At 52.7% G+C, this 14,213-nt stretch overlaps 6 protein-coding genes across 6 annotated transcripts; 5 read left to right on the top strand and 1 right to left on the bottom strand.

The window, feature by feature from the left end:
* Nucleotides 1-495: 495 nt before the first annotated feature.
* Nucleotides 496-2,997, bottom strand: C7974DRAFT_123442 (phosphatase 2A regulatory B subunit-domain-containing protein). The gene is made up of 6 exons (XM_046135200.1): nt 2,802-2,997; nt 2,357-2,710; nt 1,695-2,303; nt 1,121-1,645; nt 943-1,070; nt 496-889 (listed from the first exon to the last, which is right to left on the bottom strand). Exons 1-6 carry the CDS (start codon nt 2,823-2,825, stop codon nt 577-579), a joined length of 1,953 nt encoding a protein of 650 aa, XP_045999947.1. The 5' UTR covers nt 2,826-2,997; the 3' UTR covers nt 496-576.
* Nucleotides 2,998-3,321: 324 nt separating this feature from the next.
* C7974DRAFT_387546 (transcription factor tfiiic complex a box associated subunit sfc1) lies at nt 3,322-5,811 on the top strand. Its single transcript, XM_046141178.1, has 5 exons — nt 3,322-3,729; nt 3,780-4,119; nt 4,169-4,246; nt 4,296-4,404; nt 4,452-5,811. The coding sequence occupies exons 1-5, from the start codon at nt 3,565-3,567 to the stop codon at nt 5,674-5,676; spliced, it is 1,917 nt and encodes a 638-aa protein (XP_045999946.1). The 5' UTR covers nt 3,322-3,564; the 3' UTR covers nt 5,677-5,811.
* Nucleotides 5,812-5,861: 50 nt separating this feature from the next.
* C7974DRAFT_409921 (cytochrome c oxidase subunit VA-domain-containing protein) lies at nt 5,862-6,858 on the top strand (the record flags this gene model as incomplete). Its single annotated transcript, XM_046143427.1, has 5 exons — nt 5,862-5,960; nt 6,030-6,193; nt 6,324-6,369; nt 6,476-6,593; nt 6,740-6,858. 5 exons carry the CDS (start codon nt 5,862-5,864, stop codon nt 6,856-6,858), a joined length of 546 nt encoding a protein of 181 aa, XP_045999945.1.
* Nucleotides 6,859-7,617: 759 nt separating this feature from the next.
* C7974DRAFT_387539 (uncharacterized protein) lies at nt 7,618-9,808 on the top strand. Its single transcript, XM_046141177.1, has 2 exons — nt 7,618-9,602; nt 9,657-9,808. The coding sequence occupies exon 1, from the start codon at nt 7,633-7,635 to the stop codon at nt 9,445-9,447; it is 1,815 nt and encodes a 604-aa protein (XP_045999944.1). The 5' UTR covers nt 7,618-7,632; the 3' UTR covers nt 9,448-9,602; nt 9,657-9,808.
* Nucleotides 9,637-11,981, top strand: C7974DRAFT_123340 (heterokaryon incompatibility protein-domain-containing protein). The gene is made up of 2 exons (XM_046135199.1): nt 9,637-10,363; nt 10,436-11,981. Exons 1-2 carry the CDS (start codon nt 9,825-9,827, stop codon nt 11,919-11,921), a joined length of 2,025 nt encoding a protein of 674 aa, XP_045999943.1. The 5' UTR covers nt 9,637-9,824; the 3' UTR covers nt 11,922-11,981.
* A 727-nt stretch (nt 11,982-12,708) lies between these two features.
* C7974DRAFT_329746 (uncharacterized protein) lies at nt 12,709-14,210 on the top strand. The gene is made up of 3 exons (XM_046139066.1): nt 12,709-12,932; nt 12,982-13,064; nt 13,114-14,210. Exons 1-3 carry the CDS (start codon nt 12,890-12,892, stop codon nt 14,059-14,061), a joined length of 1,074 nt encoding a protein of 357 aa, XP_045999942.1. The 5' UTR covers nt 12,709-12,889; the 3' UTR covers nt 14,062-14,210.
* Nucleotides 14,211-14,213: the final 3 nt, after the last annotated feature.

Raw genomic sequence — 14,213 nt, 5'->3', positions numbered from 1 at the left:
AAAGGGATTAAGTGTGTATGTATCTATAATATTGGAAAGAATTACATTGCTGTCCTCCGTTCTTCGAAAAGCAGCAGCAGACGGTCAAACGAATGCTCGAATACAGTATGCCCTACCTGCTTTTGCCAAACTCTATCCGTCCACGTAGCCGACTAAGACCGCAACTGTGAGAACCCAACACAAGGAAACGAGGAGAAACCACTGCAAATGAAAGTAATATATTGCTCGCCATGACGCTAATTCGAGACGACTCTCGTGATTGCCTTGCCAGGTTTTTCACCCGATTTTGTGCGAACGAGGGGTGCACCGTTGCGCGACGACGTCGTGCCACCGCTAGACTGGCTGTTGCTTCGAGGTCGACCAACAGATGCCCTCCGTCCCGTCGTATGAGCGTGATGGCCGCCATGAGCGACATGATTCCGGCGCTGCAATGAGCAAGCACGAACGAGTCAGATCCACCTGAACCGAAAATGCAAGTCTTGAACAAGAAAACGACCTAGAAGTCTAGGGATAGAATTAAGAGTACATCGATTCGGCCGTAGAAAAAGCTCATCCTGAGTTCTAAGGACTTAAGAATCAACGTACCGAAGTTTGGCTGCTCTGCCGCTCGTACTCCTTTGGCCGCCTGTCTCGCGCAGCTCCGTCATCCTGCAGCCGTAGGTTTTCCAATCGTCCTTGGCTGAGCGGATCTGAATCGTGCGGTGGCGCGGTTCCATTTTGACGTGCTTCAGCGAGCTGAGCGAGCTTATCCCAGCGGTCTTGCCGACTCTGTTTTCTTTGACCTGCATTATTCTGGGATTCGGCATAGTCATGCGAGCAGTCGTCAAATAGCTGGGGGTTTACTTCCATGAACAATTTCATGGCGTTGTACACCATGCCGTGGATAGTCCTGTCACAGATTTAGCGAGTGTACAAGCGGCGCCGGTCTGCGGGGCGTCATACCTATTCCAATGACCCTTGGAGTTCTCGTACAATGGAGCAAACATGATTGGCAGAATGACCTCAACGTTGTCGCTGACCAAATTGCAGAAGTACTCGTTGTTCCAAAAGTAGAGTGCACGTTCAGCGACCTGTACCAGAAGTCAGTAAAGAAAGGAGCCATATATTGAGGGAGACAAACCTGGAAATGAGGACTGGCCACCGACTTTGCCAGTTGATTGAACAGCGGCTCCTGCACCTTCGCAAACTCGGCCGGATCCATGACCTCAAAGATATCCTCCACTTCATTTAGGAACATAACTTCTTTGGTGCTGTTCACCTTTGGCCAGTAGCGGAGGAGACCCAGGACGACCTCTTCTGTCAACGCGGCATCCTTTTCTAAGAATTGAACAATACAATACGCCAGCTGTGGGTGATACATGCTCAAACTCTTTACTTTGTGCAGTGGAATCAGCACTCGCGTGAGGAAGAGTTTGTGTTCCTCTTTGAGTGGCAGAGCGAAACCATTGATGATTGACCCCAGAATTTCGAGCAGCTCAGCGATTCCGTTGAATCTCTCGGTTTCGTAGATGAACTGGAAGAAGACGTTGTTGATAGAGCGACGAATGTAAGAGCGGAGGTTCAGGAACTTTCCGTATATACGGTGGAGCGTGGTCTTCAAAAAGTCACGTTCGCGCGGATCCTCGGAGTCGAACAATTCCAGAAGCTACAGCCGGTTAGTGATGACCTCCCCATATGTGCTACATGCAACTTACATTGAGCACAAAGCTATGGTCTATGTACGCTTTGGCAATGTTTGTGTTGAAGTCTTGGCTTTCGATGAATCGGAGGAAGAACTCGTAGACGACCTGAATATGTGGCCACGCTACCTCCAGCACCGGCTCGTCCTCCTCTGGGTCGAAAGCCTCTCCTTGCGGGTTCATCGGAGGAGGAATAGGGCGAAACAGGTTCTTGGCGAACATTTGAACGACGAGTGGGTACATCTTCTCTGTGATAACCTGGCGATTATTGGCAACGTAGTCAAGCAACTCGTGGAGGGCCAGGCGCTTGATCTCCTTCGACTTCATGTCACCGCTAGCATCGTTGAAGTCGAAGATAATGTTGCACTGGTCGATCTTCGACACAAAAAGCTCCTCTCTCTTGTTTGGTGGCACCTCATGGAAACCCGGCAGCTTCTCCAATTCGCGCTGACGCTGATCGGAGATGTCGAATCTAGACGAGTGCTGTCGCTTTGGCGTCCGAATGCCCTCGATGTTGTCTTTCGGAGTGGCCTGGAGGCGATCGAATACGGTCGACTTCTGGCCAGCCTTGGGAGGTTGAAGGTCGCCAGGCATTGTTTCAGCCGCGCCGGGAGGGGGAATGTGCTATCGCGATAATGTCAGTTTGTGCGCTTTTGGTTTGGGAGATGCCGACTTACAGGAGCGCTTGGGCTGATGGTGACGTTGGGCACAAGGGGCTGTCCCATTCTGTGGGGTGCGACGGCGCCAGTGGCGCCTGCGGCTGCTCCGCCCGTCATGCCTCCAGGACCGCCAAACATTGCGCCGCCTGCTGCGCCTGGCGCGCCGTGTTGACCGGACTGCAGAGAGCCGCTGCTGGGCTGGCCATCTGCCGAGGGCGCGTTCTTGCGGGCGTCTGCGAGCTGTGTCTGCGACGAGGAAGGCGTGACGTTGGCGGGGGAGCTGGCGCCCTGCGAAGGCGATGCGGTGCCGGAAGACGAGTCTTTCTTCTTAGATGACTTGTTGCCGTCTTTCGCTCTTGAGAGCTGTTCATGCTAACCATGTTAGCTTCTGCGCCTGCGCGAGAGAGGCGGGGCTGGAGGGGAGAAAGGAGACGCAACAACCAAGTGCATGGTGGGGACTTACAACCCTTTGCCTGAAGCCCTTCATGACTGCTGCGGCCTGCGCGAGTGCAGCACGTTAAGCGGTGCGGAAGTAATGCGGAGACGGAGGTGCGTCCGGAATGGGAAGACCCTCGAGGCGTCCGTTGTGAAGTCGCGACCCAACAGCGCCAATGCAGGAGGGGAGACACGTGATGTACACTTGATGTCGCAGAGAGTGGTGTGTGCAGGGCTCAAGTCGGCATCGAGGACGGACGCGTGCCCGGCGAGATCGTCGCGAGTGTTGGTGTTCAGGATGATCCACGGGCGTCGGCGTCGAGGAGCTCGCAGAAGAGGGGGCAGGCAGCTCGTGCACAGGCGACCACGCACTGACCGGAAGGCAGGGCGGCGACGTCAGAAGACAGGTGGGCGTGCTCGGGGGCGGTGGAGAGGATGAATGCGTGTAGGGAGTTCAACGTGCCAACTCAGGGCTACAGCGTGATGTGAGCTGGTGGAGCCCAGATGCCGTTCGCACAGGTTAGCGAACCGTGCCCACCCCGCCCAATCTCAGCGGCCACAGAGTGCATCACCACTGCTGCAACGCAATGCCATTGCTACCTAGTGCAGACTGGGTGTGTGCTGCATCGTAGATCGCAGAAGTCTGGAAGACGCAGCCAGGACACGAACTCGCGCAATGCGACAGGATTGCTGCAAACTACGACCAGTGGCTCGCATCAGCTTTAGACCCTTTTTCACAAGAAAGGCAGCTTGCAGGCATTCACACATATTTCCATCTTCTCACGTCCACCATGAACAACAGCCGACGTGACGTGAGCTCCCCGGGCGTCAACACCGCGCTCGCGCCGTGGCTACCCATCCCGTCTCGCGCTGTCTCGGCCATCGAGCATCCATGCATCATCAAAAATGTTGACAAGGGCATCACCTCTTTGGGCGGGCCAGTCAAGCTGAGCAAGGTCAGAGGACGCAGAGCAAGTCCACATCTGATCGCTGACGCGCATTCCAGGGTCTGAGATCCAGACTGGAGACAAACACCAATCCTGATGGTGACGATGACCTCAAAAAGCTCATCTCTGTGTCACTGCGGCCAAACGACCCTTTCGCCAAGCGTTTGCTGTCAACGCCGGTAACAACCAACAATCTACTACTGAAGGTAACAGTGCCCAGGCGAACTGGCAGAAAACGGAAGCGTGGTACTACAGGTCCGTTCTTACCGGAAGACGGACCTGAGGGAGCGAGTAGCACCTATATGGAAGCTTCAGACGTCTATCGAACTTTGCAGGACAATGCCTCAACATACCAAGTGGCGCTGGCTGGTATCGTCGACGAGACCCATCGTTTTCGAGGTAAATGCGTCATTACTGTAGATGACCGGCACAGCTGCTAACTTCACAGCCATGCCGGACTTGCAGTACACAGCATCTCAGAATGATGTGATGATCGGTCTCCGAGACTATGTCTTGCCTGCACGCTGTAAGCAAAGTCCTGAATACTTGCTATGTTACAGCTGACAATTTTGGAGATGCCAGTCTGAAGCAGTATAACTTGGACACCGCGGCTGGCGCGGACTTCACCAAGAGCGTTGGTCCCTCAGCAGAGTTTCTACAGATGCCCGTTGCATTCAACTACAAGTAAGGTGCCTCCGCATGTCGAGCGCGTTTTACTCACTCTTGTTCAGGTTCCAACAAAACGCTTACGTCAAGTATACTGATCAGGGCGCGATCAACTTGCAAAGACGCTTCCAGTACAGTAGCTACATTATTCTCAAGCCTACCGACGATAATGTGCCAACAAAACCCAAATCCACTCTGCAACCAGAGTCATCCCTTACGCCTTATCTACAGACGCTTGTTGCCCAAATCAAGGATCTGCTGAAAGAACGACCTATCATCACGCGCCACATGCTCTACAACAAACTTGGTTGGGATAAGCGCACTCGATTGCGACAAGCCGCTGTGTATTGCGGCTATTTCTTCGAGAGTGGGCCCTGGCGAGAGGCACTTGTCGCTTGGGGAGTCGATCCTCGCAAAAACCCCCTATACCGAAAGTACCAAACTGTCTCATTTATGTCTTACAAGAAACGAGGTATTGCTAGGCATCATGATGCGTTCGACAAGCACATCCAGGAGCTGGGTCGGATGACAGCAGAACAGCTCGAGCATCAGCATACGTTCGACGGCGTCCATGCCTCAGAAACAGGTAACACATTCCAGTTTTGTGATATTACCGATCCGCTCCTTGCCGGAATACTGGCAACAAATGACATCCGGACAAATTGCGCTCCAACCTTTCAAGGATGGTACCACGTAGGCACCTGGGCCAAAGCAACCGTCATATTGAAGGACAAGATGAATGAAATCATAGGCGGTGAGTTACCTGACGATTCTTTGTATCAGCGCATCTGTCAGTGGCCAGAACTCTGGGACGACAAGGAGATCTATGATAGCTACAGAGATGAGGTCAACGACCGCGAGATGCATGGAGCAAGACGACGCGAACACCAAGTCATGCATAGCGTCCGTATTGCTGCAAGGAACCCACGATACGCGTTTGAGAAGATGGAGAAGGACACAATAAGCAGTACAGACGAAAGCCCCGCCACAGCCCTTGCAGAGGACGCAGAGATTCCCGAAGATCTGACCGAATATCCGGACGACCCAGATACAGCAGAAGCAACTTCAACTGAGGTTGCAGAGACTGTTGAGAACAGTGATAGCGAAGACGATGAGGATGACGATGAGGACGAAGATGAGGATGAAGGAGAGCATGGAGAACATGGTTTAGATCAGGAAGTTTCCGGGGAAGATGAGGAAGAAGAAGATGATTATGATCAAGCGGTCATTATGTCTGCACGAGCAGTCTCAGAGGGACCGATGCCATTCGGTGGATTGTACAAAGTATAGCGGGTTTGAACAGATTGTAGGCTGTTCAGAGAATTTCACGGCAGCGACACTTTCACTTCTACCTGATTCTATGAGCCAGTCTTAATCCACAATGACGATGTTATGGCAAACGATACCGATGTTCGTGACTGGAGAATCCTTCGTGATGTTTACGCTTGCGTAGGGTATGCCGATAGATGCAACGCATGGGCCGCAATGCCAAGGATCAGGTCATGAGCAAGAATCTGGAGAGCGACGCACCAACATCACAGTACGACCTCCGAATCACCACCGACAACATCACCGTACGGCCACGCCCCCAAACCCTCGCGCAACCGCTCCTGAAGCTACGTCCAGGCTAATTGAGACGCAAGATGTCCTTTGTTCGCGCCACCTCGAAGATCAGCCGTGCGGCCGCTCGTGCCCCGGTCTACCGCTCGACTCCCGTCGCTTTGAACGCCCGGCGCGCCTTCTCCCAGTCCGCCGTCAGGTGCAGCGATGCGCACGCCGAGGAGACATTTGAGGAGTTCACTGCCAGGTATGACGCATCTCTGGAGGGGCTGCAGGTTCGGACAGGGGGAGGAGTTGTTTCGGAGACATGTGCCAGCCATTGAGCTCTGGGGAGCTGCGGAGAAGCTGTATCGCTGACTTTTGCGTCTTTGGAACAGGTACGAGAAGGAGTTTGAGAAGGTCAACGATGTTTTCGAGCTTCAGGTACGTTCTTTGAGCACGACACATGTACCCCACCGGCATTACCCGAACAGCTCGGGTTGGCTCGCAGGGAGCTTTCGGCAGGAGCAATTGACTGACCGTGGCACAGCGAAACCTGAACAACTGCTTCGCTTACGATCTTGTCCCCTCCCCCTCCGTCATCACCGCCGCTCTCCAGGCTGCCAGGCGTGTCAATGACTTCCCCTCGGCCGTCCGAGTCTTCGAGGGTACGTACACTGTCCAACACGTTCTGCATTAGCGCTTCGACAGCAGACGCCATTTCAGCAATCTACCTGCTCCAATTCGTTGTTTCATTGCACATTCAGTCACTCGGAGCCATTCAGACGAATCTGATTACTAACGCACCCGATAGGAATTAAGTTCAAGGTTGAGAACAAGACCCAGTATGAGGAGTACCTCCAGGAGCTTGAGCCGATCCGCGAAGAGCTCGGTATCCCTCTGAAGGAGACCATGTACCCTGATGAGAAGTAGAAAGTCACAATCTCATATCCGCCATACCTCATGTTTCCCGCCGATCAATAATCCCAACGAGCCTACAAGCGTAAACATGTAAATGCCGATAAAATCGTCATTCGATCTAGACAGGCGGAGCTGGAGGGCAGGCTGCTGTATCACTATGTGACATTTTCCATATCGCGAACTGGACTAAAGCTCGTTTAGAGCTCAGGGTAGAGGGCGAGCTGAGCGGTATCTCGCTGTGGTAGCTGTACAGATTTTCTCTTTTCAAAGCTCTTGTCACCGCTGCGAGTGATGCTCAATCTCCGTACTACTCTTGACCCGTCAACAGTCCATGGCAGCCAAGCCTTGTAGGCTAAAAACATTATATGCAAGCAATGTCGCGTTGCTCCAAACGACCACTCGGCAATTTCTGCTGGCAGTTGGTCTTGGAGCGTAAGTATCCCAAAAGACACTTGATGGGTTGATCCCCCAGACTCTTGCGAAGGCCAGCTTCAGTCCTCCGTTACTCGACCAATTCGCGCAAGCTTGGAAAGGTCGCAAACAGATACAAACTGGGGACAGCTTTGCCTATTGATAAGAAATGCTACCAACTTGCCGCACGTTACCTTATCGTTTCATGAAATACCTTGTTGCAGGTACAACGGACCTTTCCGCCAAGCAATGTTCACTGACGCTGCCATTTGACCAATCACCACATCGCACTAGCGCACCACGAAGTAGCTGCATATAAGACGACCGCCAAACCATCCAACTGTGAGGCATTAATCCCTTCGCAAGTCGGATACGATGATGTTGAACCAAATCTCACTACTTGCAACGGCTCAAGCCCTCCTTGCGACGTGCAATCCTGTGCCGAACTTTGACTACGTCATAGTAGGTGGTGGAACCGCAGGCCTTGCCCTCGCCAACCGCCTCTCTGCAGACCCAACGATCACCGTCGCCGTCATTGAGGCTGGGAACTCGGCCTTCAACAACCCAAACGTGACTTACGTGCCCAAATCTATTACAGAATTCGGTCTCGGCTTGGGCACCTCTGTCGAGTGGGGTTATACCACCGAGCCCCAGAAGTATGCTGCGAGCGGCAACGTTACCTTGCCGTATTGGGCGGGGAAAGGTATGGGAGGCTCGTCTTTGATCAATGGAATGACGTACGTACGAGCCGAGAAACGGCAAATCGACGCCTGGCAAGGTTTGGGTAACGAGGGATGGCAATGGGACACTCTGGCGGAGTATTATGTGGAGCAAGAGAACTTTTTGAAGCCAACCGAGCAGCAGGAAGCGAGCGGCGCAACTTTTAAGGAGAGTGCTCATGGGTTCGAAGGAGAGCTTGACGTAGGGTTCACGCCGTACTTGACTGGACAAGGGGCGTTTCGTATCTTGAGCGACACTCACCAGGCCAAAGGTTATACATGGAACAGAGATGTGAATACGGGTAGTATGCCTGGGTTTGATGTGTGGCCAATGACGCTAAATGCCTCCACGAAAATAAGAGAGGACGCAGCGAGAGCGTTTTACTACCCTATTGCTGAGGAACGACCAAATCTACACGTCTTCTGCAGTACTACAGCGTCGCGCATACTCTGGAAACAACCATCTGACGATTCGGAAAAGTCTGCTTCAGGTGTCGAAATCGTCAGATCAGACGGAACGATACGAAGGTTGGAAGCTATCAAAGAAGTTATCGTATCTGCTGGCTCCATCAGGTCTCCTGCTATACTAGAGCTGTCAGGAATTGGCAATCCATCTATTTTATCGCCACTCGGGATCGAAACTGTCATACCTCTCCCATCTGTGGGGTCAAATTTACAAGACCAGCCAGCAAACAGCATCTTCTACTCTTCCTCAACAAACTGGACCGGATATGCAACCTTCGCAACTTTTCTCACAGCATCCGACTTGTTTGGCGCCGCTTTACCGTCCATCAGCCATGAAATCCAATTGAATCTGACTTCCTACGCTGAACTTATCCTCTCGGACTACGCCCCAAACTCCACAACCCTCAAAGCTCAAGAACAGCTTGTCCAACACCAGCTCGATCTCGTCTTCAGCCCCAACTCAACCGTACCACTTGCTGAGATCCTCTGGTTCCCTACTGGTAACGCCATTGTAGCGCAGTTCTGGAACCTCCTACCATTCTCAAGGGGCGAGATACACATCAATTCGACAAACCCACTCTCGCAGCCCTCGATCAATCCAAACTTTCTCCAGCTTCCCATCGACACGATCGTCCAGGCTGCCATTGCAGTGCGCGCCCGAGAACTGTTTGCTACGTCGCCGCTCTCGGAACACGTGATTGACGAGGTATCACCGGGCTTTGCTGTGGTGCCCAAGAATGCTTCGTATGCAGATGTCAACGGGGCGTGGGCGAAGTGGATCAGGGGCAGTTTCAACGGCAATTCGCATCCGGTGACTACGTGCGGGATGTTGGCCAGGGACTTGGGAGGCGTGGTTGATAACGAGGGAAAGGTTTATGGGACGCGGAATGTGAGAGTTGTGGATGCGAGTATTTTCCCGACGCAGATTAGTGGGCATTTGAGCGCGACTGTGTATGCGCTTGCTGGTAAGATCGCGGATGCGATACTTAAGGAGAATGGACAGTAAGACAGGCCAACTGTCTTGCTCGGAAATATGCAACCATGGAAAGGTTTGATACTACATTCATTTGTTACTCGCTTGAGCAGCTTCTTCAACAGAAGCACTGCCAGAAGCATTGCCAGAAGCGTTTTCTACTGCTGGACTTGCGTCTTCAACTGGGGCTACTGTCTCGTCAGTTCACAACTTCTCACTAATTGGAATGTCTTGTACCGCACTGTTGGCACCTATCAATTACATGCATTGCAGCCCCACATTATCGAAAGAGGAAAGTGGCGGTCGCGCCTGCATGTTCCGAGGTGGCTGTGCCAGCAGGCTACGCTCAGATGTCGAGAATTTAAAGGCTGTTTCGCTCGCTCACTGTTTCGGTCAACATTCGCGAAGTCATGGCATCGATAGATGAGTGCCTTTATCAACATTCGCCGTTGCACCAGCATACTTCGATCAGACTGCTTACGCTTCTGCCTGGACCATACCATTCGCCTCTAAGGTGCCACATCACCGAATGCCACGATCGCCAAACCACTCGATATGAAGCGTTATCTTACGCGTGGGGCGAGCCCGGAAATGATGATATCATCCTTGTTTGCAATTCAGCCAACAACAGAGAGTGTTGTATTCCCATCAGACGGAACCTTGGCGACGGTCTGCGCCGTTTACGATTGACAAAACCTCGAACGCTATGGATAGATGCACTGTGCATCAATCAGGATGATCTGGATGAGAAAATGCATCAAGTGGCTCACATGGGTCGAATCTACCGTGAGGCATCTGCGGTCGTTGTTTGGTTGGGAGAGGATGAGTCTTGGGACTTGGTTAAGATATTCCTACCTATATGGCAGACTGTCTACGAATATGGAAGACTTCACCACCAAAAATTAGAGTCTGATGTGCATCGCGTTCCGCGATTATTGGGTATTTCCTGGTAAGTTCAGAGTCGGATCTTCATTTATCGCGCATCTTATTTTTCTCATGGTATGTACTCATCAACAAATAGGTTCTCTCGTGTATGGATACTTCAAGAGTTCCTCCTAGCACGTTCGGTCTACTTTCAAATGGGCTCTCATGAGTTTTCAGAGTCTAGGATCAAGGAGACTGTCATGGCTCCGGGGTTCGTACCAGACGGCTTGCTTGAGCGCCCTGATATGATTCATCGTCCCGGCTCGGTCAATCCCGCGGAAGTGACCGATTCTGAAGTGATCGAGTCTGAAGAGATCAAGTCTGAAGTGATCGAGCCTGAAGTGATCGAGAGTCTTGGCTTCATCCAACGTCTATTTGAGTACAGGGACCTGCTACAGAGCCCGCAAGTGTTCGAATGCAAAGCGCAAGCGACGTTGACACAATGTTTCTTGGATCTCTCACGGCAACGCTCGTGTATGGACGATCGTGATCGCATATATGCTATGCTCGGAATTGCTCACGACCTCAATATCATTCCGAACTACACACTGTCTGCGAAGGTGGTGTACGCAGATTTTGTTTCGAAGTCTCTCAAGTCTGGAGACTTTTCGATACTATATGCATGCTGCATAGATGCCGAATCAACCGGACTTCCATCTTATGTACCTCCGTTTGGCAAACTGTCCTACGTCCCAATCGGCATATCGAGGTCTATCGCATACATCAACGGATTGCATCTTCCAAAAACATTGGACGTCGATCCAGACAGCTACTTGCATATAAAGGGCATTTATGTAGACACGATATGTGGGAAGCTGGATTTTAACACCACCGACGATGAGTTGGATCGCTATTCGCCCCTGTTCCTCGAAGATAGCTCCTGGTGTAGCGAAGGCCGACGGCGACAACGAATAAGCCTGCACAACAGACCAAGTTCTTGTCTGGTAGCCGGTGCACCTAACAGTATAGCAGTCTCTAGATGTTTCATGGCCATGTACATCATACTGATGAGTCACATGGTCTCTGTACCCGAGGCTGACAGTTGCTGGCGCATGGATGTCCAGAACTGTTTTGCAGTCAGCCCAGCACATGTTAGAAAACCAAAGCGTCTACAGGCCGAGGGGCGCAACAAGTTCCAGATGCCCACTTTCTCGCACCAACCTTACTTGAACGAAACGCTCTATAATGTCTTCTTGAGTGTGATAAGCATAAATCAAAAAGAAATTGAGGGCTTGGGACGGTTCTTGCCAGCGAATAATCCATCCTTTGCTAAGGTACTTCGACCAGATGAGAAGCGGAGACTGATAGACCGGTGCATTTTTTGGACTAAGAACGGTGTAATGGGATTAAGCGGTAGTCAACTCCAACCGGGCGATGTTGTTGCTGCATTGGATGGTGCTCCTGCACCTATTCTGTTGCGCAAGGACGTCAATGAGCATGGTAAGGAGAGTCATATTTCGAAAATCGTTGGAGATTGCTACGTCCATGGATGGAAGCCCAGGACCACAGATGGCGTTACTGGACTCCTCAAAGATCTCTATGGTGACACGCCACCTGATTCAACGACCTTCATCATCGGTTAAGATGATACTGTTTTCAACATTAGGGCGCATTTTCACTCTCACGGGTTGGATGGGAAAGTACTTGAATTAAATGAACCAAACATGACTCACCTGGGTATGTTTTGGCAAAGCTGATGGCATCATGGCAAACTTTCATGCCCATCGGAATGAACGTCAGCAACGAATACTTCGTGAGCAGTGAGATAGTCAACTTGTCTAGTTGTGGGAACCCTGAATTCCCCCATCCGCTCAACGTCACCTTGCAAGCAGAAGACAAGAAGTTGCAGTCTAATACCCAAGCATCTTCTTGCGATCACGCACTTAGCACCCCTGATTTCGATTCTTGACTTGAACATAATCCATGACAGTCTGACCTATCGATCCCCCGGAATTGGGGGCTAGTAGGCTTAGATAGAATACCACCGGATTGACAGACCTGTGGCAGCCTAAGTTTTTCTAAAACTACGTAGCTCAGTACGTACGTTTGGTGCATTTGAGGTGTGCGTGAGGCTCTGGTTGACAGTGCGTGACATCTCTCTGCAAACAAGTGGTCGAGATGCCTTTCTCAGAGGGAGCAGCGCGCTGACATGTGAAGAGACACCGTCGAGAAGGGTTCAATCGTGCGTTCGTGTCGCGTCTCTGTTAAGCGCGACTGGCTGATAGGCATACCGTCATGTTCTCATCAGTCGCTTCATCTGTAATAACCATGCCCTGATGAGTAGATGGCCTCGACTCGTGCACTGCAAGGAACGATTTGCGATCACTCATCAGCAGCTGACGTGCCTCGATCCTCGCTTTGTGTCACGACTCGCGCGGCGCGTGAAATGCCTCGGCTCAAAAGCTTCCCCACACAAAACCCCAGGTTGTAGCCGCAGCACCATCTTGCCGACCGTTGAGCCTCTTGTCTTTCAATAAACCCGTCACCATCCCTCCAGACGCGGCCCCGTCTTCCAGTCTCCTTTTCCATCTCATCTAGACGTCCGCACACCATGCCGTTCAACACAGAGCTCACGCGTGCCCTCGGCATCAGAAGTACGTCTCTTCCAACAACCCCATACTCCACACATACTGACTCCTCCAGTCCCTGTTGTCCAAGGTGGAATGCAATGGGTCGGCTACGCCGAGCTGGCCTCTGCCGTCTCCAACGCTGGCGGCCTGGGAATAGTACGACACCTCACTCTCCTGATGTCCTCACCGACTGACCTAAGCCCAGCTCACAGCCCTCACCCAACCCACCCCTGAGGACCTCCGCAAGGAAATCCGCCGCTGCCGCACCATGACCAAATACCCCTTCGGCGTCAACCTGACGCTCCTCCCCGCCATGGTCCCCCCGGACTACGCCGCCTACGCCCGCGTCATCATCGAGGAGAAGATCCGCATCGTCGAGACCGCCGGCAACTCGCCGGGCCCCGTCATCAAGCAGCTCAAAGCCGCCGGCACCACCATCCTGCACAAGTGCACCACCATCCGGCACGCGCAGTCCGCGGTGAAGCTCGGCGTCGACTTCCTGTCCATCGACGGCTTCGAGTGCGCCGGCCACGTCGGCGAAACAGACATCACCAACTTCATCCTGCTAAGCCGCGCGCGCCAGACCCTGGGCGTGCCGTTCATCGCCTCGGGCGGGTTCGCGGACGGCCAGGGCTTGGCAGCCGCGCTGGCGCTGGGCGCGTGCGGAATCAACATGGGCACGCGGTTCATGTGCACGGTCGAGGCGCCCATCCACGTGAACATCAAGCAGGCGATTGTCGACGCGCAGGAGACCGACACCACGCTCGTGCTGCGGCGGTGGAAGAACACAAGCCGGCTGTTCGCGAACAAGGTGGCGCTGGAGGCGGTGGATATCGAGACGAAGAGCACGACGGGCAAGTTCGAGGAAGTCGCGGGGCACGTGTCGGGGAAGCGCGGCAGGCAGGTGTTTTTGAACGGCGACAAGGACTTTGGCGTCTGGACGGCGGGGCAGGTGATTGGGCTGATTCATGATATCCCGACGAATGAGGTTCTGCTCAAGCGCATTGAGAGGGAGGCGGTGGAGACGATGAGGCAGAATCAGACGCTGTTTATCGAGGAGGGACAGGAGCCGGTTGCGCCGGGTGCGACGGTGGGGAAGAACGAGAATAACCCTGGCGCAGAGGTCTGGGGGATCGGGAAGAGTAAGCTGTAGGCGATTCGTTGAGTTTTCGAGACGTTGTTTCCTAGTCGTAGAACTGTAAGAAGTAGACATGCGAATCTGAACTAGACATCCTGAACATCACACATCACGGTCGTATCAAGGCGAGCATAGCACTGCATGGACTGGTGAGTAAGTACTCGACG

This window comes from Boeremia exigua (genome assembly GCF_020726555.1).
Source record: "Boeremia exigua strain MPI-SDFR-AT-0100 chromosome Unknown C7974scaffold_3, whole genome shotgun sequence".
NCBI lineage: Eukaryota > Fungi > Ascomycota > Dothideomycetes > Pleosporales > Didymellaceae > Boeremia > Boeremia exigua.
This window is presented reverse-complemented; position numbering and strand designations above follow the sequence as displayed.